Genomic DNA, 24,763 nt, shown 5'->3' on the forward strand with positions numbered 1-24,763 from the left:
TGATATCAGGTGTCTTCCTGATATTATCTATCTTATTTTCTGAGACAGGGTCTCTCACTGAACTCAACCTTGTCTGGTTCAGTAAGGCTAGCTCATTGGCAGGGAGTCACCTGTCTCTGCCTCCTCATTGTCGGGGCTATAGATGAGCTACTGTGCCCAGCTTTTACATGGTTCTGGGTATCCAAGCTAAGATTCCCCATGACTGCAGGGCAGCACTTGCCTAGTGAGCCATCTCCCCAGTCTCCCACCCCCTCAACAAGCCATCTTTCCCAGCCAACATGTCCCTTCTCTCAGGCGAGTCTGACATCCCCTCCTCTGTGTCCTTCAAAGTCGTCTGAGTTTCTGACATCAGGTCCCCTAAGAACTTCCATTCATTTCCCCGGTGCCCTCAAGCAAGGTCAGAGGCCACTCTGTTTGATTCCCCATCTTCTAACACTTACCCCATGCTTGTGAAAACAGTCTACAAAGTGGGTGAAGGCAGAGACAGCCTCGGTGTCCTGAATGGTGTCTCTAATACATCATAAGACCTCAGGGGCATGAGTCAACAGATGATCTCATTTCTGTCACGAGTCCCTGGGCATCCTTCCTGAATGATCCTCCCTGCTCTTCACCTCCATCCTCAGGAGCGAGGTGCGGGGGGGTGGGGGTGGGGTGGGGGTGGGGTGGCTACTTGCTCCTCCCCTGGGTCAACCTCCCAGATTGAGCATCAAGCTGCCAGATCCCAGGCTCCAGTCAGGAAGCAAAGAGACATCCAGATTGATGTGAAAACTTGTTAGCAAGTTGTGTGTAATTTTATAATGTTTCTGGTAAGTGCTAATTGCCTGTTCCTTAAATATTTCTGGTTCTACTGGGAAGCGAAGCAATCGCAACTGTGAATGGGTTTCCCACAGCTGGCGCCCCCATGGAGGGAGACTGTGTTTTGAGGCTCAGAGGGCTCCGATATTCCCGAGCCTCCTCCTCCTCCTCTACCCAACCTGGAAGGATGACAAACAGATTAGGAAAAAAAAATGTTCCAGTTTTGCCACTAGAGATTAAGCTTTTAACAATGGAGGAGATAATTTCTTCTTTTTCTTCTGGTGTATATAAATGCTCATGTAGCGTGTGCATGTGCGTGTGCGTGTGTGTTGTTCCTCAGACCGTTGTGCACCTTTTTGAGGCAGGATCTTTCTCCTTCATTTGGACTAATTTTGCTAGGCTTCCTGACCAGTATGCCCTGGGGACCCACCCCTTTTCTCACCCCCAGCTTTTGGATTACGACTGTACCCCACCATGCCCAGCTCTTTCATGTAGGCTCTGGGGAACCCAAACCTTGGTCCTCATGTTTGTGCAGCAAACGATTCTCCAGCCCTGGGGTAGGGAGGAACTCCTAACGTGGGGAGGCTACAGAGCTGCCTGCCTGCCCCAGAGTAGCACCCCTGCCCTAAGGGATGAAGCAAAGGAGCCAGCTATGTCCAGAGGGCTCAGTAGAACAGATAGATGTTGCCGCTGTACTCAGATGTCTGATGTCACCCCATAGGGCATCCGTATAAGGCTATTCTCTCATGACTAGACTAAGATATTATCTATGTGGCATGGGATTTCTCTGAAGCTTGAATCAGCAGGAGGCTAGCATATAGGCAGATATAATAAACATGGACAGTTTGAGCAGTGATGTAGGGTGGAAGCGCCACAGGCCCAAGGAGGAAGGAGGAGAGAGCAGATTTCAATCTACTGATTCCAAAATGTCAGGTCCACACTGGGTGCTTCAGGGTACCAAGTCTTTGAGAGCCCTAGCAATCCTACCAGTTACCCACGCCTCTCCATGGACAAGAGAACTCAGGTTCACCAATGAAGGGACTGGCTCATCCCAGGGGCCATGGACGAATCTCACTGAAACCTGGGTTTGGTTTGCCTAACCTGGAAGCCCAAGGGACAAGGAGAATGCCTGATGCTTGGCGCCTGTGCACCGTGTGGTAAGGGGGAAGAAGAGGAAACCAGAAGGTTCAAAGAGGGCATCCGAATGTGCCTGGGTAAAGTCATTAGAACTGAAGTCTCCAAAGCTTTTCTGAGCACGTGTTCTAGATGCCTCTGTCTTGAGTGGACTCACAGGAGCCAGAATGTGGTCTAGGAATACTTATGCAGAGTTTCACATGCTGTGTGCAAGACTTCTTACTGAAGTCAACGAGAAGCCGGGAAGCTGTCACTAAAGGCTGGTTTTTGTTTTTTGTTTTTTTGTTTTTTCTTCAAGTAGGAGAACGCGATGCCAGACTTGGAGTCTGGAAGATCACCGTGTGCCATGTGGCAGATGGGGAGGGAAGAGTGCTGGGTGGGAGGCCTGTGCCGTCAGAGAGTCGGTAAAAGGAAGATGGAGGGCTGGATCATGGTGGTGAGAGGGGGGATGCAGTCAAGGGAGAACTGCAGGAATCTGGGAACTGAGGAGACTGAGGTGAGGTCTGGTGATGCTGATGTCCACCAACACTGGGGCATAGATGAGATATGGGGGATGGGAGGAAGGGTGGAGATGGGGGAACCTACTTTGGGGGTGATACTATGACCCGAGCACTCATGCTCCCCAATTGGTATACCGATAACTTCAGCTTCCAGGGTGATGGTTCTTAAAGGTGGAGCTCTGTGGAAGTCCTTAAAGTTGAATGAGGACAGAAGAGGGGGCTGGCCTAATGGGACTTCTGTCTTTACAGAAGAGAGCTCATGGTTTCTCCAAAGAAAAGCTGCATGAGGACATGTGGACAAGGTGGCTGCCTGAGAGCCAGAAGAGAGCACTCACTAGACACTAAGTTGTGTAAAACCCGGACCATCCACTTCTATTAGAAAGCATATCCACCCAGTGGTCCAGCCAGCTGCTCTGTGCCACTTTGTTCTGGGGACCTTGGCTGACTAGCCTGAGAGGGTTGGTTTGAGGTGTCAGAGGGGAAGCCAGCAACATGAGCAACAACAGAGTTGCAAGCCGGAACAGATGGGCAGCTGGCAGGGTTTAGCTTCAAGTTAAAGCTGGGGAGTTGGTGTGACCAATTGCGAGGACAGACCCTAAGAGGCAGCAACAGGGAGCCATGAAGCCAGTGGGAAGGGATAGCAGCATGTGCTGGACCAGGATCTGGCAGTGTAGTCACATCAGGGGGCTCAATTTACCATCTTTTGATATCAGCAGAGGTGTAAAATAGATGGGTCTCAGTCCTCAGATACATCACACAGGCAGAGACCAGGGATGGAGGAAAAGGTGGTCCAGCTGACTGGACCAAGTTCAAAAGCTCCATAATGCCCCGTGGCATTCTGTGACTGGGTTTCTGCCCCTCTGTGCCCCTCCTTTAAGGCTCAATCATTGAAGGGTCCCTGGCCCCTTGGGACCCTTCGGAAGGTATTGGAAGGCTTGGGAGGTGTTGCTTAGTGGAGGAAATAGAGTCAGAGGTGAGCCCACAAGGACAGTTTATTCCTGGGCTCTCCCAGACTCCATGATTTCTGTCCACTGTGAAATGAGCTGTCTTGGCTACACCCTCCCATGCCCACAGGGTTCTGCCTTCCTCAAGTATGGCATTAGCGGAGACCTGGGCACTGAATCCTCAGAAACTATCCTTCTTCTGGACGTGCTTTATGTCAGTTGCTCTGCCATAACAGTGAAAACTCCAACACCTGGTATTGGACCTTTGACCACCAGGAGCCTTGCTGGTTTCTATCCAGCCTGGAGAGCAAGGGGGTGTGGATGAAGCGGGTCCTAAAACCAGGATCTGGGAGCAAACAAGGGCCATAAGAGGTACATCCAGGTCTGGGCCAGAGGCAAGAACCTGAGGGACACCAGTGGAGACAACAGTGGGGACTCTAAGAGGAAGGCACCGTCTTGGTGGCAGACATCATGCCAGGGATATTCTGGCATGATATCATTTCTCTGTCAGAGCAGCTCTGAGGCCCCCATTGTTAGCTGTTATGTGAGTGGGAAAACGGAAGCTCATAGAGACCACATGGCGTGCCTGGGATTATGGTTCAGGAACCATGCTGACATTCATCAGGTCTGATCCAATTCCGGAGTCTATTTGATTATGATAGATCCTGCTATACACAACCTGATACAGCCAGGATGGTTGGAGAGGCCCCTAAAGACACAGAGTGTCCTTCCTAATCAGTCATGGGTCTGGAAAGTCCTGATGACACTAGTCTGTGACAGGCAACCTCCCAGCTATGTTTAAACCACAGCCAGGAAGCTCATAGCTATGACTGAAGTGCCCAGCACTGAACTGGCCTACACAGCAGGTGTTTAATCAATCCTGAATGACTGGAACAGAAATAGGAGCTAATGAACACACCTCCAACCTCCAGTGACCTGGACTGCAAGCTTCTGCTAGACAGTCCACCTGATTGGGGCAAAGTTTTGGCTTCCATAAAGAATGTATTAGGGATTAAAATTCAGTGGCTTTGGGAAGCCTTCAGTATAGGGGGAAACCATGTGCTTTGAAGCTAGAGAGAGATGACCTCAAATCCCAGCAATGCTACTTCCTGGACTTCTGTGTGACTCCAGCCAGGTTACTTAACCTCTGTGTGTTGAAAGAATTGCATGAGATGAGGTAATGTTTTTCTGGTATTTAGTTATGAATCTTCTCTTGAATGTAGGCTTAGAAGGAGTGAAGAAGTTGGGACAGGGAGAAACGAAACAGCAACAAAGACAAAAAAGAAAGAGGAACATGTCAGTGCTGTCCCCTTCTCCCTGGGGCTGCATCAAGTCTGTCTGTGGTGCTAGATGCTCCAGAGATGAGGACCACAAGGCTGCTGGCACACAGTAGGCTCTCAGCAATGTCATGCCACTTTCTTGTTCAGTAAAGTCACCTCACACTGATCTGATTCCCTTTTCCTGTGCAACTAACCTTCAAATATTTGGACTGTGCTCTCTAGGCCACCTCCCCAGCCACCATATAAACATTAGAGGGTCGCAAACATTTCTCATGGGGATTGCCTTAAATCCCTCCCAACCTGGAGCCCTCTACAGCTAAGCTCCAATGGCTGACCAGGGCTGAAGAAAGCACAAGAAGTGCCTAGGTTCCATTCTGGCACCTGAGATCAATCAGTCTATCTATCTATCTATCTATCTATCTATCTATCTATCTATCTATCTATCATTTCAATGTCTGGTACTACTTAAATCAATGGCTCTCCCTGTTCCAGACTGTTCTATCAACTACTATTATCTCATTTAGGCCCAAGGTATTTATGTCTTATCCAAACCTCAGGCCAAGCATGAACCGATTAAGGACATGCACATATCAGGGGTCATTTACTCCCCATGGACAGAGACATTTCCTGATGAACAGTAACAAGATTTTAGAATCAGGGGATGCTGTGGAACGTGCATCTAAATCCATTCCCATTTCCTCATTAGTGAGTGACAGTTGGTTCTGGATCAGGATCCTGTGTGTGTAGCCTGCCTGGGGTTCTTCCCATCACACAGCTGCCCAGGTGTCCAGAGTGGCCCCAGGGAATAACTTCCTGGGCTCTCCTATGGGTATTCTTAGCTTCTTTGATTCCAGCCATCCCTGTTCCTCACTCTTAACAGTGAGAGTAGAATTCAGGGCCTCTCACATGCTGGTAGATACTCTGCCACTGGGCACAGCTCAATGGATTTTCCCTTTTTGTTGTTGTTTTGTAATTTGTCTTGTGTGTGTGTTTGTCTGCACACACGTGTGTGTGTACCACATACATGGCTGGTTTGCACAAGATCGGAGGACAGTGCCAGATCCCCCAGCCCTGGAGTTAATGGAGGTTTTGAGACTCCGTAGGTGCTAGGAGAGCAGTGAGTACTCTTTAACTGCTAAGTCATCTCTCCAGCCCAACTTTTTAGGTTTTAACTTTAAAACAGGATTTCACTGAGTTGCTTAGGCTGTTATAGAATTCACCTGTAGCCCAGATAGGCTTTGAATGTGTGATGTGTGCCTCAGCCTCCAGAGTAGCTGGGATCATGGGCCTACAACGGCCAGGCTGGGCTCCTCTCTTTCTTTCTCTCCTCCTCTTTCTTTCTCCTCTTTCTCTTCTCTTTCTCTTTCCTCTCTTCTCTTCTCTTCTCTTCTCTTCTCTTCTCTTCTCTTCTCTTCTCTTCTCTTCTCTTCTCTTCTCTTCTCTTCTCTTCTCTTCTCTTCTCTGTCTCTCTCTGTCTCTCTGTCTCTCTCTCTCTCTCTCTCAAATCACATCATCTCTATAGCTTGTCCTGTGCTATTTAACTGTATTTCTCTGGGTGAAGAAATAGAGCCCGAAAGAAAGCCCATGGACACCACAGAGCAGCAAACTAGCAAAGGAAGGATTTGCACTTGGCATTGGTCACCCAGGCATCCTGTCGAGTGCTCTGCCTCCCCTAGACCCAGGCTTCCCAGGCAGGGAAGGGTATACTGACTGTCTTTACTCTGTTAACATGGTAGTGTGAGCATTAATATTACAGACTAGCCTCCTAACAGCTATTGAGTTACTGCAGTTCTAAATCCCTGCGTCTGTAACTGAGAGCTTATTTGGAGACAGTCTTTGCAGATGCCATTAGGTGCATGGCACTCTAACCCAACACTGCTGGTACTCCTTTGAGAAGACATATACACAAAAATGTATATGATGACAGAGGCAGAGATAGGAGAGATGTGTCTATAAACTAGGGGATACCAAGAACTGTTAGTCACTACTAGATGTGAGAGGATACCATCAGAATCTCAGAGGGAATGTGTCCTGCTGACATCGGTATCAGATTCACCACCTCTAGACAGGAACACATGTGTGTAGGAACACACTGTTGTTGCTTTAAGGGACCTGGTTTGTGTTCCTGGTTTGGGATGCCCAGCACCTCTTGTGTGCCCAGGGTAGAAACACAACAGGTCCTGGTATGAAAAGCAGTTTTGGTGCACCAAGTAGGTATTGGAGATGGGAGCCACCTTGAAGACATACCTTTCTCTGTGTGTGCTGACCCAGGTCTCTAACAGCCATTACTTCTTTCTGTGTGTGCTGACCAGGGTCTCTAACAGCCACTGGCTCATTCTTAGGACTTAGAACCCTCTTCCCCAGAAAGATGTCTGATCCCCTTTTCTCATTCCCACTGCGTGCGTGGGTAGCCATCTTGCATTAATATCTGTTCTGTCTTCAGACTAGAACAGGACCACCTGGGGGCAAGGGCTAAGTCTGATACCTGAAAAGGTTCACGCTCTCATAACATGACTCCTTCTGCCTTCTTCTTGGGGCCTGTCTTTTGACCCACAGGATATCTGGGAGTTCATGAACGGTGATAACAGGGACCCCAGAATATGTCATTTCTTTAACACCAGTTAGTGACAGGAAGGAAGAATCCTGTCTGCCTCTTCCCCAGGCCATCCACAGTGGTGGCTACCTGTCCTCTGTGTCTGACACAATCACTCACTTATCACAAGGTGGCTTGGGAGGCCAGTGGCCCCAGTGTAAAGATTTCTAAAATCACGAGGCTCTGTAAGTCTGCCATGTATGAATTAGCAAACCGTGTCCACAGCTGGCCTGGGATATCCTGCACATCAACTGATCTGTCCCAAGCAATCCTCAAGACTGTCTGGCACAGTGGGGCATGAGGCACTAAACAAAGAAAGAGGTGGGAGCTCAGAGAGGTCAAATAAGGTGTCTGAGGAGAGGCACAGAAGGGGCCAGAATTTAAAGCCAGGCTTCATCCTTTGCAGACGAGCTCAGTCTCCTCCTTCCTGGCTGAGCCTTGCCAGGTTCCTTGAAAGCAGTTACCTTCGTAGGAAGCCTTGAATCCCAGGGAGCTGCCACTGCTGTCACTCTGGAAGAGGAGCCACATTTGATGGTGCGTGCTGACGATGAGGTCTGGGACAGAGGTACCTGTCAGGCTGTTGGGAAAGAGATCCTTAGTAGTCTGCCCCATGCCAAGGGCCAAGGGAAATGAAGGAGCCAGGCCCACTATGGAACTATCACGTTCTAAATCTGGAGCTAGGCCACATGCCCAGCACAGAGAAATTTCTTGGCTCTTTGTCGGGTTACTGTGTTAGGTATAAGGGCACTGAATGGTCCCCCCAAAGCAAAGGTCCCGCCCAGTGAAGTACAGGACAGCCTGGTATCATGGCTCCCTTAGTGAGACTTCCTCAGCCTGGGAAAGGCATTTATTGTGTCCATGAAGGTGCTCACGTCTCAGATAGTTCTGAGCATGTGTTAAGGTCCCCAAAACACTTTGGTTGTCTCAAGAAGTCACTTAGAGTAGGCACTGTGAGGTGACAGTCATAGGGGAGAGCCAGGCATACAGGCATGGAACCTTTGACTTTGCCCAAGACTGCTCAGTCTAAACACTTCATGTAACTTTACTATGAAGTCTGTTCCCCTAGGCTGGGGCAGAGCAAGGTAGCTGGATTATTGCATTCACCATGAAATACCACAGGACACTGTACCTATAGCACTGGGTCTGGGGACCAATGCAGACTCTATGAGCTGGTCTCTATCCCCCACTTCCCATCCAGACATGGCATCTCACTTACATGTAGAGGACTGTCTTCTGGTCCCCATCCTGCCCACCGTCCCCGACTGTCAGGGTGTCATAGCCCCTCTCCAGATCGAACTCTTCAAAGGCCAGTTTGATCACCTAGAGGAGGGAGCACAGTATTAGGGACCTGGCAGTAGCTGTGATGAAGTCTGCGGACGCCTCATTGTGTCCTAATATATCCCCAGATTTGGGGGTGGGGAGACCCTGCTATACACACTGCCATTTTCTGTGCTATCCTGAGGAACACAGATATTCCTCCACAGGTTGGATGGTCCCTGAGGCTCCCTGATATTTCTGAAGATGTTAGCGGCACATCTGGCCAGTTCTGGCAGCTGTCAAAGAGCCACCAGGCACAGCTGGCAGACCACAAGATGACTGGACTCGTTCTTCATGCTTTCATGGACAGAAACCCCTCAGGCTCAGTGGCAGTATTAGGCTGCATGTGGAATCTCAGCTCTCCTGTCAACAGGGGCCTGGAGAAGACACCCCAGCCTTTTCCTGTCATTTCTCCCAACTGTTTCCATCCCCTTCTGTTGGTTTAACTGCTGATGAAATGAACGTTCTTGGAAGGAGATTTCAATAAGATCCTTTTCTCTCTCTATTAGCTTGTCTTAGTCCCATCTTCCACAAATATTTACTAAGCAGCTGCCATATACGAGGCCGGGGTGGGTTCTTCCACTAACACAACAGCGTTGCAGCCATACATGGATGTCATCAGTATACCATACTGTCTCTGCTTTGCTTGAGGCAGAAGTACACTAATACTCTAGGGATAGGTACAGCAGTGGTGGTGGTGGGGTCATGGAGAAAGAGGAGCTCTGTGGTGGACAGAGGAAGGATGTTCCCCATGACTGAGATCTCTGAGGGAACTCTGAAGGCTGTGAAGGACTTCCAGCCGACCTTAAGGCTGCAGGGGACAGGGGATCCTCTGTGAGGGTATCCAGTGCACAGCACCTGAGCTACAGCAGAGAGGGAACATTCTAAAACAAACTGTAGGCCAACAGGTCCACAGACAGCAGAGTGCCAGCTGCCGCACTCTGAAGGCTGTCTGGCTGGACCTAGAGAGCAGAGGTGACTCCAGAAGGTTTAGAACCGCAGAGTTTGCCTGGAGTTTAATTCAAAGCCCCATATGGGCTTTCTCCTGAGGGAGGTGGCACCAGCCTGGCTGCTGGCTCAGAACCGACTCGCAGCTGTAAGCTGGATAGTGAGGAGGGCTAAGGCTTTGGTAGAGGAGCTGTAAAGGAGATGGAAGAGAGGTCAAGCCCTGGTGACATTTGGGGATGTGTGACTGGGTGGATGTGGGGACTGGAATGGGATGGGAAGTAAGGGAAATCCTGGGTGACTGACACGTTTTTTGGGCTTGGGCAGCTGGGTAGTGGGTGGAGCCAACTGCAGATACTCAGAACCAATGGTCGCCTTTTGCTTCTTTCATTCTCCTGCTGATCTTCCTGAGAAACAAAGCTGCTTGCTTTGCTATTGACACTACAAGCCAAGGAGGACAGACTCCCTCAGTTATGATGGGTGACTTCGTCATGACTCTGTTCAAAGCAGCCAGCCCAGCACAGAGGTCTATAAGCCAATCAAGTCTTAACTGCTGTTACCTCACCTCACTTATCAAAGAGGCAAACTAACGCTGCCCACACTGGGGAGCCTGGTATCCTTCTCACAGACCCCTCAGCTTGGGCATGGGGTTCCCAGAGGGGGGCAACTCTGGGGAGAACTTTCTGGAACATCTCGGTCAGTTTCCACATAGGTAAAGGATGGAAACATCACACTGGTTGGGAGAAAGCCCAGGGGTTTCCTGGAGGAAATGAAGCCATGACTGGCATTTGGAGAGCGAATAGTCTAGAGTTTAGCTTTTGGATGTGGGTGATAAAATAGTCATCCGAGTGGAGGAGGGCAGAAGTGTGGAAACAGTGTGACTTCTCCAGAGATGTCTGTGTGTATGTGCATGGTGTGTGTGTGTGCGTGTGTGTGTGTGCATGTGTGTGTGTGCATGTGTGTATGCATGTGTCTGTCTCTCTGTGTGTATCTGTCTATCTCTGTGTATGTGTGTCTGTGTATCTGTGCATGTGTATCTGTGTATATGCACATGGCATGTGTGTATCTGTATGTGTGTGTGTGTGTGTGCATGTATGTCTTGTGTATCTGTGTGTACATACATAATATATGAGTTTCTCTCTCTGTGTATACATGTGTGTGGGTATGTGCATGGTGTGTGTGTCTGCGTACATGTATGTCTGTGTGTATGCAGGTGTGTGTATATCTGTGTATGTGTCTGTATGTATATGTGTGTGCATGTCTGTGTGCCTTTGTGTGTGTGTGTTGAGGAGAGAGGACAACCTTGGATGTTCCTCTGGTAACATCAACCCCCTCTACCACCTTTGTTTAAAGACAAGGTCTTTCATTGGCTTGGAACTCACCAATGAGGCTAGCCTGACTGTCCAGAAAGCTCCAAGGAATAGCAGGATTACAAGTGTGCACCAAATCTACAGGCTTAGAAAACCATGGTTCCTGCAGATTAATTCTTGTTCTCTTTACTGACTGGGCTATCTCACCAGCCCCTGTCCAGAGATGTGTAGTAAATCCAGTAATTTAAATATGTAGGAAACAGAGGTGATTCAGGAGGAGGAGGGACACTAAGAAAGGCTGTCAATCATGCTAAGGAGTTAAGCTTGTGTCCTAAGCATAACAGGGAACCAGTGAGCATGCCGCAAACCAGGGCTTGATGTGAGGGATCTGCTGCAGCTGCTACCCAAGAGACAAGTTCCTCACTGCATCAGGAACCTGCAGAGGGAGGAGGTGCCACTGAGACAGGATGGATGCAGTGGTCCATAGTGGGTGGGGATTCCTTCCTAGCTTTTGTTCAGAATGTTCTCTGTTGGCTGAATGGCATCATTAAATGACCCCTCCCCACAATTCAGGCTAGAATCTCCTCCACGTGTCTCATCCTCCACTGTACTGCTGTACCAAGTGATCCAGGGAGTGTGGCATCCTAGACTAGGTAGTCCTTTCACACCTGTTCCCTCACGTGGCCCCTGAACTCCTGGGTGTCCTCACTCCAGTGATGGTGTATTGGGATATACACCATCCTTCCCAGGCTCAAGTTTGAACACTTGGTCACCAGCAGGTGGCACTGTTTGGGGAGGGTGTGGAACCTGACTGGAGGAAGTAGGTCACTGGGGGCGGGACTTGGAGTGCAAGGCCTGGTCTTGCTTCCTGTTCCAACTCTGGTTATTTGAGGTATGAGGTCAGCCACACATTCCAGCTGCTCCCAGATCCAACACACTTTCTTACAATGCTGTGCTGTCCTGCCTCAAGCTGTGAGCTAAGAGAGAGTATCTTGCTACTCTGGTCAGAGGCCTGGTCATAGTGATGAAAGTGGGGGGGGGGGGCTGGCCACCACCAGGATGTGCCCACTTCTGCTCCTCTCCTCACTGTTTCCCTGGCAACTGTCTCTGCTCCAGGGCTCACCACCTCTGTACCCACGGTTCCTATCCGTACTCCAGGGCAAACATCTGATAGCATGGTGCTTTCCCAATCTGTTCTGAATCCAAGCCTGGGCAAAACTGCCAGACTGTGGCACCCCTCACAGTATTAGAACAGAGGTTGGCCAGCCTTTTTGGTAAAGGGTCACGTCAGAAATACCTTTGAGGACCACATACTCTCTCTCATGCTGCCCTGCTCTGTGTAGCATGAACATACCCCCACACAGTAGGTGCTTCAGTGGACATGGCTGTGTCCTGGTCAGATTTTATAAAGCTTGATGGCCCCTGAGGTCCTAGTCTGCTGGGCCCTGGCCTTGGAAATTCCCCGAGATGCCTAAGCAAGGTCTTTAATCATCTTACAAAATATCTTCACTATAATAGCGAATGCCTACAATGAAGTTAATTCTGTTCTAAGCATATTATTCAAATCTGCTCATGTGAAAATCAAGATAGCTTTTATTTTGCAGAGAGGAAGGCCCAGACACAGAGAGATGATGTGGCTTGCCTAGTTCACACAGTCTGATGGCAGAGTGCTACTGTCAGACAGGCTTCTTACCCCCGTGCTCCAGTGCCTTGGAGCACCCCAGCAGGGTCTCAGGTGCACAAGGCAGGGACAGTCTCCTACCCTCTCTCAAGCTGCTCCAGGCTCTCAGCTGGATGTCAGCAGGTGTCTGGCAAATGCTTGCCACACAGAGAGCACCCACAGCTGGATGATGTCCCCTGCAGGAGGATCAGCCACACTCTGTGGTGACTACAGCTCTGGCTAACCATGGTCATTGTAACAGCTCCTTCCAGCCAGACCTGGGGCAAGGGACACCACTTACCAAGCCATCACCACAGAGGGAGTGTCTGATTGCCAGGCCCATAATGGGAAAATATTGTTTTGAAGGGCAGAACCTCGAGTCATAAAATGTTTCTCATCACTGGTTCGTGATGCCATTGGATATGAACCACACTCACGGAGTCATGACTAGGATGCAGGGGCTAATTGCATCAAGAGGCAGGTTCAGCACACAGTGGCTTGCCTTCCAGCAGGCCCCAGCACACTGCACCTCCTGGCTTTCCTTTGTTCTTTTTTCCTCCGCTCTTGATCGTTGTTTGAATGTAGGACTCTATATTGAGTCATTAACTCATATGCACACCAATCAAGCTCCCGAGACCCCTTAGAGAGGCAGGAGAACCTTTGGTGGTAGAAACTGGCATGATCAGGAACCATATTGATATTCCGCTCAGACATCCAACTTAAGCCCATTAGATAAATGGATAAACAAACATACTAACGCATCTTCCGGGGACATGATTACCGAGTGCCTGCCATGTGCCATGCATGAAGCTGGCTGCTTCCCATTATGTTATCTTGGCACAACTTAGCACACTGCTAGGATGCACACAGACCACTAGTTCTGGGAACTGCAAGAAAGAGAAGGACGGAAGGAGGGTTCCCTGGGGGAAGGAGGAGAATGCACAGGGCCTGGCAGTGCAGAGGAAGCCAGAGGCTCTTCTAGCCAATGCTGTGAGTGGTTCAGAGTGAGGAAGGAGCCGGGAGGCTAACTGAGGCAGGGGTGGGTGGGGCTAGGAGAAGCCTGCACGAGGCTTCTGTTGGATGGTGCACTGAGGCTGGAGCTGACTGGACTGACTTCATGATCCAGGAGATGGGAAGCTGTGTCTCAGCATACAGTAGGGACAGGAAGCAGAGAGACCTCCTGTAAAACTGGTGTGAGGACCCAGGGGTAGGAGGAGGGGCTAGTGAAGCAAGGGTCTCTGAATAGTGACACAGAGAGTGCCCTAGAGAGGGCTGTAGATGAGAACCCCTTGGCACAAGACAACCTCTCCTGACAATGATGGCAAACGTTCTCAAGCAGAGGAAGTGCAGGGTTCCCACTGTGCCCACTGTGGGAGAAACAGGCACACTTTGGCCTTGCTAGTTTTCTTCTCGGGGAGGCTAGGGAACCAGGGGGAGGGGCGGGAACTGTGCATAAGAAGTAGCACTGATAGGAAAGCAGAGGAAGGAATGGGGAGCAGGGCCCGCTGGGGTGTCACAGGCTTTACAGGGAAGACCATGGTTTCTCCAGCCTGGAGGAGCAGAGAAGGCACAGGGACACGCCTCCAATGTACCAGGCAGAGATCTTTAAGAGCCAAGAATGTCTTTCAACCAGAGTTCAAGGTGTCTGCCACTGGGGCTGCTGGAGTTGGCGGTGGGAATATCCCCAGAACATGACCAGGAGGGGACTGTTGTTAATTACAGCCCAGCTGGTGGGGCCACTGGAGTGCCCCTCAACACTCCAAGAGGTTCCAAGTGTTCTCAGAGCTGCCTGATGTGTCCTTTGTAAGGAATGGTCTTGGGAATCTGCGCCGGTCAGGCCTCTCTCCCTAGGTATTTCTGATGATGAGCCAAATTCAGTGACTACCATGGTAGGCAGATGTTATATTAGCACTAAGATGAATACTGTAACAAATCAGGTGGCCCAAATGCCCAGAGTGGGCCTGGCATTGCCCAAGGACACCACACAACTGTTTGCCCTTCCCTTGAATCTGACAACCTCCCGGGATGCTAGGTAGTGGGGTTTATGTCTTCTTTATTGAGAAGGGATGGGTCCTCCGCCTGCCTCACTCACCTTCAGAACTGTGCTCTTGTTTCCATAATAAAGACAGTGGAGCCTCCAGGTTCTTGGTTTCTGTAGTCGTGCTAATGCAGGCTCATGGCCCATCCCCATACCATAACGGGCTCCCCTCTACAGGCCTGGATCATTCCTAGGTCCTTCCTGAGCACAGGTAGTAAGAGCTATGGACAAGCTACAAGTCCAAGGGTTCTCATGCCTACACATGCTCAGATGCCGGGGGGGGGGCATAAATGCTCTTCCAAGGCAGTGACCGAGTGACACGTATTCCAGTCCTCATGCCTCAGGACCACCTGTCACCATGCCTAGACTTTGGTCCATATTGCCTGGTCAGAAGTAGTCAGGTCTCAACACCTGCCTCTGCCTACCTCTCCATGCTGCGTGCGTGTCCCTGCTTGCACTGCCCTGGCCTGTACACAGACCCCAGCTCCCCGTCAGCATTCAAAACAAAGAAAACAGGTCAAAGTACACCCCATCTGTCCTCCCTCCCTTAGTGTCCCTACAAGTCAAGAAATCTTTGTACCCATCCTCCGATGTTTCTCCTCCATCCACCTAACCCCCTGCCTACTGTCTGGTCCACGCCCAGGCTCCACGCTGACAGGTCTCCTGACAAGGAGACCTTTATTCTCTTTATTCTCTTTATTCTCTTTAACCCAAAAGGATGGTTTCCCGGTCTGCTCAGTCTCCCAGTTCCTTTTGAAATCATCTCCCTTCCTTAAACTTCTATTCCTACCCAGGAATGGGTCTGTCTTGAACCCAGATTTGTGCACCATGGAACATTCGTGCACCCCACAGTCTGTGTTTCTCTTTTGCCCTGCAAGGAGGATGTTTATCCTTTTGTATTTTCTCTTTGTGGGCATGTGTGTGTGTGTATGTGTGTGTATGTGTGTGTGCGTGCATGCGTATGTGTACAAATTCATGTATGTACTTAAGTGAGGGTGCACATGTGTCTGAAGATGTGTGTACATGCATGGATGAGGGTTCATGTATGTGCATGTTCACAAGCACACATGGAGACAAGAGGATAGTCTCAAGTGAGCCTCGGGAGTCACCTACCTTGGATTTTTTTAGACATCGTTGTCTCTCACTTGGACCTGAGTATCTCTAATTAGCCCAGTTGGCTAGGGAGCAAGCCCCAGGGCTGTAGTCATGAAAACAAGCACACACCACTAGACTTGGCTTTTTATGTGGGTTTTGGGGATGGGACTCAGGTCTTTATGCTTGCAGGACAAGCACTCTACCAAGCCAAATTATTTCCTTGGCTATTATATATTCGTTTAAAGTCCTTCACTGGCTTAAGCTAGCATCAAGTCATCATTCATCTGCTCGCTGGATTAGTAGGTGCTGAGCCTACTGTGTGCACAAGCACCAGTCATCACTTGAGATGCTGCGTTGAATAAGACCTGCCCCTTCTTTTTCCACTCCTCTCCCGACCAGACATTTTGCCCATTCACCCTCAAAATCTCTCATCTGCTCCTGGTTGATGGCACTGTCTTCCCACTTTGTTGACTGTACCAGCCTCCTGAATGGTCTTGCTCTCTCTGTATATCCTCCTCTGCTTTGTTCCACTGCTGTTGCTGGGAATGTTGTCTAAGCTCCCTGACTCTAAAGCTGTTCTGACTGACCCTACCCTGTTTACCCTACAGTGCCAATCCCAGTTGCTCCCATCTGTACCTTTCGAGTCAGTAGCAGAGAGTGCCACAATTGTGATGGTAAGGACACTGGAGCCAGAAAGACGGAGGTCGAATCCATGTTGTGGCACTTGCTGGCCATGTGTGGTGGCCATTTCCAACTGTTAATCTAGCTGTAATCCAGTTTCCTCACCCATCCAGTGGGTCTGTTAAGACCTAGTTCATTATGCAATAGATAGTTTATAGAGTGGGCTTCATTGGTTCAGTGGCAGGAGAGATGTATAGCACAAGCTATTATTGCTATTAACGACAAGCCTAATGCACTTGACTTTACATTATTTTACTTCAAGATAAAACCTAAACGTCTGGGCTGAGCTCGTGGGTACCTCGTGATATGGATCCCATTTGCCCTTCTTTTAGTGGCTGATCCAGGCTGGGGAAATTACTTGCATTCTCAGAGGTTGTTCCAAGCCTCAGTGCCTTTGCACGGCTCACTCAACTCCTTCCTGTTGACCTATCTTTAAGACCCTGCTCAACCATCTCCTTGGTGAAAACATCCCAGCCACTCCAGTTAGTGACGTCTTCCTGGTTTCCCCATTAGTACTCTGGCCACCCTTCCAGCCACACTTCCATGTACTCCGGTCTTCATTTCTAAAGACAGAGGACATAAAATGACTAAGAATATGGCCAGCTTCTCTTAAAACATACTGTGGACTTAGCTGCTGTGCTTTTCTGCTGAAGATGTTTTGGGGGGTGACTTCCCAGGTACCTTTTCCAGGAACGGGTTAGAAAGTATGTGTGGTCTCCTTTGTCAGCAGGAGGCCACTCCACTTCCTCACCTTCAGCTTTGAGACTGCAGCTCATGCCCTCCTGGTTGCAAGACAAGTTTGTGTTCTCTGGCTCCCCTCCCATCTGGCACCAGGACTCTGGGGATCCCTGAGACCTACAGAGGGGGACCAGCTTCCAGAGAAAGCCCATTCTTATGCTTGCAGCTCTTCTGCTCTTCCTTAGCCACTTCTGGAATTGCATCAAAGAGCTGCAGAGATGCTAAGGGCAACCTTTTGCCTTGAAGGGCCTTCTTTTCAGAAGGCCTGGCTCTAGGAGCCCAGGCTGGAACAACCTCTTCTTGACATGTGGTGGAACAACCAATATGGAGTCACTAACTTTCATTTATTGGTGAAGTTTGGCTTAATGAGAGGGACACAAATTGATTCTCAGTGAATTCTCAAGCCTCATCCAACCAAGGTTTCCTCCTTTCCCAACCTTCAAGTTCAAAGTTTAACCACGGTACTGTCTTTGACCATTGAGAAAGAACCCATGGCCAACCACGTAATAACCCTACAGTAGAAAGCTTTGTGGTCTAGCCTTAGTCCACATGGCTGACGCAGCCTTCCCTACTGACCAAGTTTATCACAACACAAGGGAATAAAATGCAAATATTTCCATGTAGGATGCTGTGTGTTGGGACCTGCTTCCTGGATTTTAATGCTGTTTCCTTTGACACTTGACCTAAAGGATTTTGAAGTTTTGGATAAAACTTAAAAAAAAAACAAAAGCAAACTTAAAAGCTTTCTAACTCATATAGACTGAATGTTATCCTTTGTAAATTCCTATGTGGAAGCCCCCTAGGACTTTATTAAGGCCTGTTCTAAAAGGGAGTCCTAACAGGAGAGATATGGTGTCCTTATAGAAGCAGAAGGAAAGGGGAAAGGAAGAAGAGGAAGAGGAGGAGCAGGAGGAGCACGGGGAGCAGGAGGAGCACGGGGAGCAGGAGGTAGCAGTCTTGGAGAGCTTCTCTTTATGAGCAGGCAAGGTCAAGAGAAGACAAGTTCAGTAGGGGCCTACAAGCCAGTCTGAGCCCTCTGCACAAACCAAATCTGCTAGCACCCTGGTCGTACTGTCCGCCCTGAAGAACTGCGAGGAGATGTCTGATGTCTAAGCCTCCTGCCAGAGCGGGGTCATTTTGTTGGAGCAGTCCAAACACACTAGCCTAAGTAGAAAGAGTCAGGGGCTGCCGCATAGCAAGTATGGGGAGTCATTACTTGGAGCATGCAGCTGGCCTCAGTCCTGAGGAAGGCCAAGGGGTAGTGCGGCTGTGCTTTTAGGAACTTTTGGAGATGAAGGGACGGGTGCCAGAGACCAGGTGTCTACCCAAGGTGGGGACACTCCCGCACAAAGTAGCCTGGAATGATCTTAAAAAAACAGTCTGTCTGCTCCCACGTGGGGCCGTCTGCCCCGTGAGTGGATCAGGAAGCTACAGAGCCCAGATCTTAACACTGAAAGGGTAGAAAGCCTTGATCATCCATGAAGATGAAGGCCCATCACCTGACTCTGAGGCCTTCGTGTTCCTTATGCAGTTTGAAACCTCTAGGATGATAACTTAGATCTGAAGCCAGTTGTAGCCAGAGGTGCTCCCAGCACCAGGAAAAGGCTATGGAAGCTAATACAAACTTTCTAAGGGAACAAAAAAGTTCTTCCCTGGCCTCAAATAACCCCCCAAATTTATTATTCTAATCATATAGTCAAAAGTTACACCACACAGATAGAAACATGGCTCTGAGAATCATGGGAGGTGAAATCTGAGTCCCCACCCAGAACCAAATGTACATACTTCATATTAACAGACACAGAATGCAAAAAAAAAAAAAAATGCTTCCTTACAAACTGACGAAGGCTCCAGAGATATAAGGAAAAAGAAATATGATCAAGAACATGTTACAAAGGACAGACACTGTCATCACAAGTGGAAGCTGTTTACAACAGGTCTTCCATGGGTGATGTTAACAGCTAGGAAAAGAATAAGTGACCAGGAGAGAAGAAGAAAAAAAATATGATTTGAAACAGAAACAAAGAGACAAACTCCTAAAAAAGAAAAGAGCGTCAATAAGGGCCAAGCAACAATAAGAAAAACAATGGCTAAACACTTCCAGGCTTGGAGGAAAGGCACAAGCCACTGTTCACAAAGCTTGGTGAGCTCACACAAGAAGATGTGTGAGATGCCCACATCTGGACACAGGACAGTGAGGCCAAACAGAAGGTCATGAAGCAGACACAGAGGACACCACGCAAAGACAATCGGCAGGGACAGCAGAAGGTGACAGCAGCAGGTGACAATCGGCAGGGACAGCAGAAGTCAGAAGACAGCAGACTGGTCAAGAGATATCCCAAGACAAAAGAGAGTTAAGAAAGCTTGCTGCTGGCAGGATCCTGAGTTCTAAAGCAGGGAGCCGGAGAAGGAGGAAGGCAATTCTGTGGGGTAGGGTCGTGATGGAAGGGATTGGGAATAAGGAGGTGCTAAGTACACAAGCAAGCCCAAACGAGAAGCCAGAGCCAGCACTGGCTCATTAAACGGTAACACTGCAGAGTGTGGGAGGCAACATGGGGACACAGAAACACACGCGACAGAGAACAGTGGGGTCATTCAAGTTGTGGTCTTGTACAATCCCTGACCTCTCAGGAAGGAGCAAACATAAAATTAGAGAACATGGCACCTACTAAATATACACATTCATTTTTATGGATTATTTTAGAGTAGTTCTAACAGAATTGTATGATTAACTTGGTTTCTCTAAGAGATTATTAGTCTGTGGTTTTTATGCACAAAACCAACCAACCAACCAACCCAGCATAACCAAGTGAAAGCTGGAAGTAACAGTATAGAGTAGACAAGGCAGACACCAAAAGAAACTTGATGCAATTGCTTGGGGAGGAGTAGGGAATCTTCAAGGGGAAAAAAAAAAACCTGTTCTTCCCTGCAGATAGTCATTACATACTTCTTTTGAAAGAGTTGATTTACCAGGAAAGCATGTAATGTTGGACTCGTGTCTCTAATCACACACTCCCAAAGTACAGGATGCACAAACTGACAGAATCTTAAAGAAAAACAGACAAACCTACTGTCATAAGAGAAAGTTTAATACCCCTCCCTCATAGGGCATTGATTAAGAAGGTGAAAAAAGTCAATTATGGTTGAAGACATACACACAAATGCAGAAGCCACAACACATACCTTGAAGAAACATATTTTTGTTTTCAAGGATCTGTAGAGCACATGCGAAAAATGACCACATTTCTGATCCAAAAAAATAACTAATTAAAATGATTTGATATATAGCTCTCCCTAAACACAAATTTTGTAAACATTCATTCATACATCCAGAAAGTTTAATTGCTTAAATACTCTACATATTTCTAAATAACCCATGATGGAAGGGCGAACAATGATGGAAACCAGAAGATACTGAGAAGCAGGCAAGGGGCGCAGAGCAGTGGAAGATCCCTTGTCTAGCAGCTATAAGGCCCTGGGTTCAATCCTTAGAACCAAAGTCAGAAAAAAAGTGGGGGCGATGGTTCAGTGGTTATGAGCACTTGGTGATCTGTGGGAGGACCTGGGTTTGCTTCCCAGCATCCACATGGTGGTTCCAGTTGTAAGGGATCTAATACCCACTTCTGACCCCCTCAGATGTCAGATATGCACACATGTGGTGCATGCACACACACACACACACACACACACACACACACACACAGAGAGAGAGAGAGAGAGAGAGAGAGAGCATTCATACATGTAACATAAAAACAAATAGATCTTAAAAATGCAAATGAAAACCAAATAGCTATCAGAGCTAAATTTTGTAACTATGCTATACATATTGTTAATAAAATTTGTAGAAACAAAGCCAAACTAATCCTCTCAGGGAAATTTGTAGCCTTAGACACTGAAATGAGATGGTAAATAATGGAATAAGCAGACAAAATAAAATGCTAAACCCGAAAAAAGCAAACACAAGGAAAGAAGGAAAAAAAAAAAAACAATAAAGAACAGAAATTGGTGAAACAGAAAATATTTTTAAAGGAGTCTTAACGAAACCAAACTCAGTTCTTTCAAGAAGCTAGCAGACTTGCAGCTTTTGGAATGCTGATATTTTAAAGGTAAAATCAAAAAGGAAAGGGGACACAAAAGCAAATATTAGCAGATATCCAAGCTGCAGTAAGAGACGGAAGCATAACTGCCTATATAAACCTTCTGAAAATTTAGCTAAATGAATTCAAGACAGAAGCAAATGACCTAGATTACCCTTTAGCCATTGAGTCTGGAGTTTAATCTCCCAGCACCAGATCCAGACAATTTGGCTGAAAAGATCCACTGAACTTTCTAGCAAAGCTATTGCAATTTTCCACTGAGATAGTCCCCGGAGATAGAGGAGGACACTTTCCAAACTGTCTTATGAAGCCAGCCCTTTCTCGATACAAAATTCTGGCAAGGATCAAATAAAAGAAGAGCCCTAGCAAAATAGGAACACACTGTTGAATAAGATGTTAGCGAGTTAAATCTAGACTAGGAGTATGGAAAGTGTCCACACTAGGTGACAGGTGTAGGACCTAGGAGTGAGACTGGTGACTTGGAGGGTCAGCAAACACTAATCCCTCCAGGATGGGAATCAAGGAGCAGTATAAAGATTACGGTATCACAGGTGTGGGAACTTGTTTAATAAAATCCAACATCCATCTTCAATAAAAAGTCTTTGTAAACTAGGATGTGAAAGATTCCCCGAGGTCCCAAAGGGAACTCTCTAGCTTAAAAATACACATGTTCCAGGAGAATAGTGAAGAAAAAAATCCATTCAGCATCAGGGTACCACCATCAGAAATGGGAAATGGATCGGAAAGGAAGAACTACAGCCATCATTCTTTGCAGATGTCAACAGTCTGCAGACAACACCAAGAAAACCTCAGAAAAATCACCTCAAGATATTTGATATATGTATATATATATATATATATATATATATATATATATAATCAAGGTACAAAAATTGATTGCATTTTTGAGTATCAGGAAACAGGTAGACGATGGGTTTTGAAAGGCATGATTTATATTTATACAAACCATACTGCTATATTTGCTATATTTATATGACAGAGATATAGATAGTACTTGGGAGCAGATATATCAAGAGACGGGTAAGAGCTGTAATGGAGACAAGTGTACTGAGAGCCATAAAAGAAATCTTAAGCAGGCAGAAAGGCATACCACGTTCATGAACCAAAGGATTCAGCATCAACAAACCAGACAGAATTCAAGTGACTCAGACAGGTTGCTTGCAGTGGACCCTGGCAAGACGGTTACATTTCAAAAAGATAACATAACAAAAACAAACAAACAAACAAACCTGAAATTGAAAAAACAAAAACACAAACTAACAACAGCAAGACAGCAACCCTCTCCCCACCCTCAGTGACAGGAATGAATACATAAAAGGTGTGGGTAACAGAGTAGAACTATACACGACCTAGATAAATGGTGAGGGAAGTTCTCAAAAACAAGATTACAAGGGGCTGGAGAGATGGCTCAACGGTTAAGAGCACTGGCTGCTCTTTCAGAGGTCCTGAGTTCATTTCCCAGCAACCACATGGTGGCTCACAGCCATCTGTAATGGGATCTGGTGCCATCTTCTGGGATGTACCACATAAGCACACAGAATACTCATGTACATTAAACAATCAAAAAAAAAAACAAAACAAAACAAAAAAAACAACAACAACAAACCCCACCTCACGCCACCCCCAAGATTACACTTATTATTATCATTATAATTATTATTATTATTATTTGGTTTTTTCGTGACAGGGTTTCTCTGTGTAGCTCTGGCTGTCCTGGAACTCACTCTGTAGACCAGACTGGCCTCAAACTCAGAAATTCACCTGCCTCTGCCTCCCAAGTGCTGGGATTAAAGGCATGCGCCACCACGCCCAGCAAGATTACACTTATATGCAGTTCAAATGCTCACACCGGAAGTCTTCTATTCTACAACATCCGTTTAAGTCTAAGCAAGCATAAAAGTAACAAAAGCACTTCAAGCTACAGCTGTGTCTGTAGGTGCTGGGGTTAGGAGGATTGGTTTGGGTAGAACACCACCAAGGTAGCTGATTATTGCCTGATCTTTCCTTTTTCTTATGCTTGGACATGGCTACTCAGCATTTCGTGGCTTTAATGTTATTTCTATCTTTCTTATGTCTTTTTATTTACTCCAAACCTATTGAAAGAGAATGGATGCTCTCTGCAGAGAAGTTACCACCAGGAGGCTCAGGGGTTTGCCATTCCTCATAGGCAATCAATCGTTCCCTAACCGGCACCTGTCCACAGGACTCTGACACCCCCGACTCAGGGAGCCTTACCTTGGCAGGGTTGAGTGCAGTGATGATCCACACGCAGTGTGCATTGTTGTCGTACTGAATGGGGAAGTTGGGGGATGTGATGATACCCGAGGGACCTCGGAGGTGGGCATCACACATGCGGGCTGCGGAGAGGAGATGACACAGTCGCTTCAGTTTACAGCAAGTTCAGTCCTTCCCGTCTCCCACACAGCCCAGAAGAGACACCACCTGGACCATCTCTTCCCAGAAACCACCTGCTTCCTGCACACTGGTCCATTCCTGTCTCCAGCTTAGGTCTCCAAACCAGTCACGTTCTGCACGGATGTAGTAGCCTGACTTCAGCCCTTTCGACTACCACCTTGCAGGCTTTCTGAACTAGAGTCTCAGGTCTCAGGATGTTCTAGTGGAGGCCACCCTAAATAGTATCAGAATGCAGCCTGTGCCCAAGGACTCTGCCAAAAGGCCCCACTCAACCCAGCTCCAGCTTCAGAAACGGCCTGTTGCTTCCCTCTCCCATCCCTGACTCAGCCTGTGCCTTGGAACGGGGCTTTTGACTGGAAGCATAAAGACTCAAGGTGAATTAGAAGTGCTCTCCTCAAGTAGATATAAAGTGTTATCAATCACGGCTTAATCTAATTAAGCTCTTTAAAATAGCTTCCAAACTAATTAGATTAAGGGGTGATTGATCTCATTTAAGGTTCCACGTTGGGTCTAGGTGTTTGCTTCCATTTAAGAAACACGTGCCTGGCCACCTCATTCTTCAACGTTAGCACACAGCCATTTGAATAAAGGGCTCTGCGAGCCTGCTCCGTCACTGCCCGCATGGCGATTCATCCCAATGGCAGGTGGAGTAAAGACTGAGTGTGCGACCCCAACAGGGCAAAGCATGTGAAGTGGCTGAGCTGTCAGACTTGCTTTCTGTTGATGACCTCAAACTTCCCGGAGCTGCTCTGTGTGTGGAGCCAGACATGACAAACCGTCGGAGAAGCAGGCTCCACGGCTCCCAGGTGTAATAAATCGCTTCTCCTGGCCTGAAGTTTCCCACACTCATTCACCCCAACATGTATTAAGTGTCTATTATGGGTCAGCCAGAATGTGGGCCGAGAAATATGTCAGCAGGGCCCTCACTTCTCTCAAACCTGGAGGCATAGATGAGAACCTGGGGACCCTTACACGTGATCACAGCCCCTGTAATTACAGGGCTGTTCTGAGGGGTCATAACAGATAATTTGATGGTTCGTCTTATTCTGTACCTGTAGGAATTATCCCCCATAATTGACCACAATATTGATTGAATTGATTTTATTTTGTGTGCGTGCGTGAGTGTAGACCAGAAATCAACATTGGGCGTATTTCTTCATTGCTCTCCAGCTTACTTTTCTTTTTGAGACTAGGTCTCTC

General features: G+C 47.8%; 1 protein-coding gene across 1 annotated transcript in view; it reads right to left on the minus strand.

Annotated features, from left to right (window-relative positions):
• Window positions 1-24,763, minus strand: part of Csmd2 (CUB and Sushi multiple domains 2) — a 574,744-nt gene that overhangs the window by 224,334 nt on the left and 325,647 nt on the right. The window contains exons 10-12 of the mRNA XM_029476560.1: window positions 23,384-23,505; window positions 8,463-8,566; window positions 7,711-7,823 (exon numbers count right to left, since the gene is read on the minus strand). Coding sequence (XP_029332420.1) covers window positions 7,711-7,823; window positions 8,463-8,566; window positions 23,384-23,505 — 339 coding nt within the window. The remainder of the gene's footprint in view (window positions 1-7,710; window positions 7,824-8,462; window positions 8,567-23,383; window positions 23,506-24,763) is intronic.

This window comes from Mus caroli, unplaced genomic scaffold, assembly GCF_978045245.1.
Source record: "Mus caroli unplaced genomic scaffold, Mus_caroli_1 scaffold_6, whole genome shotgun sequence".
Taxonomy (NCBI): domain Eukaryota; kingdom Metazoa; phylum Chordata; class Mammalia; order Rodentia; family Muridae; genus Mus; species Mus caroli.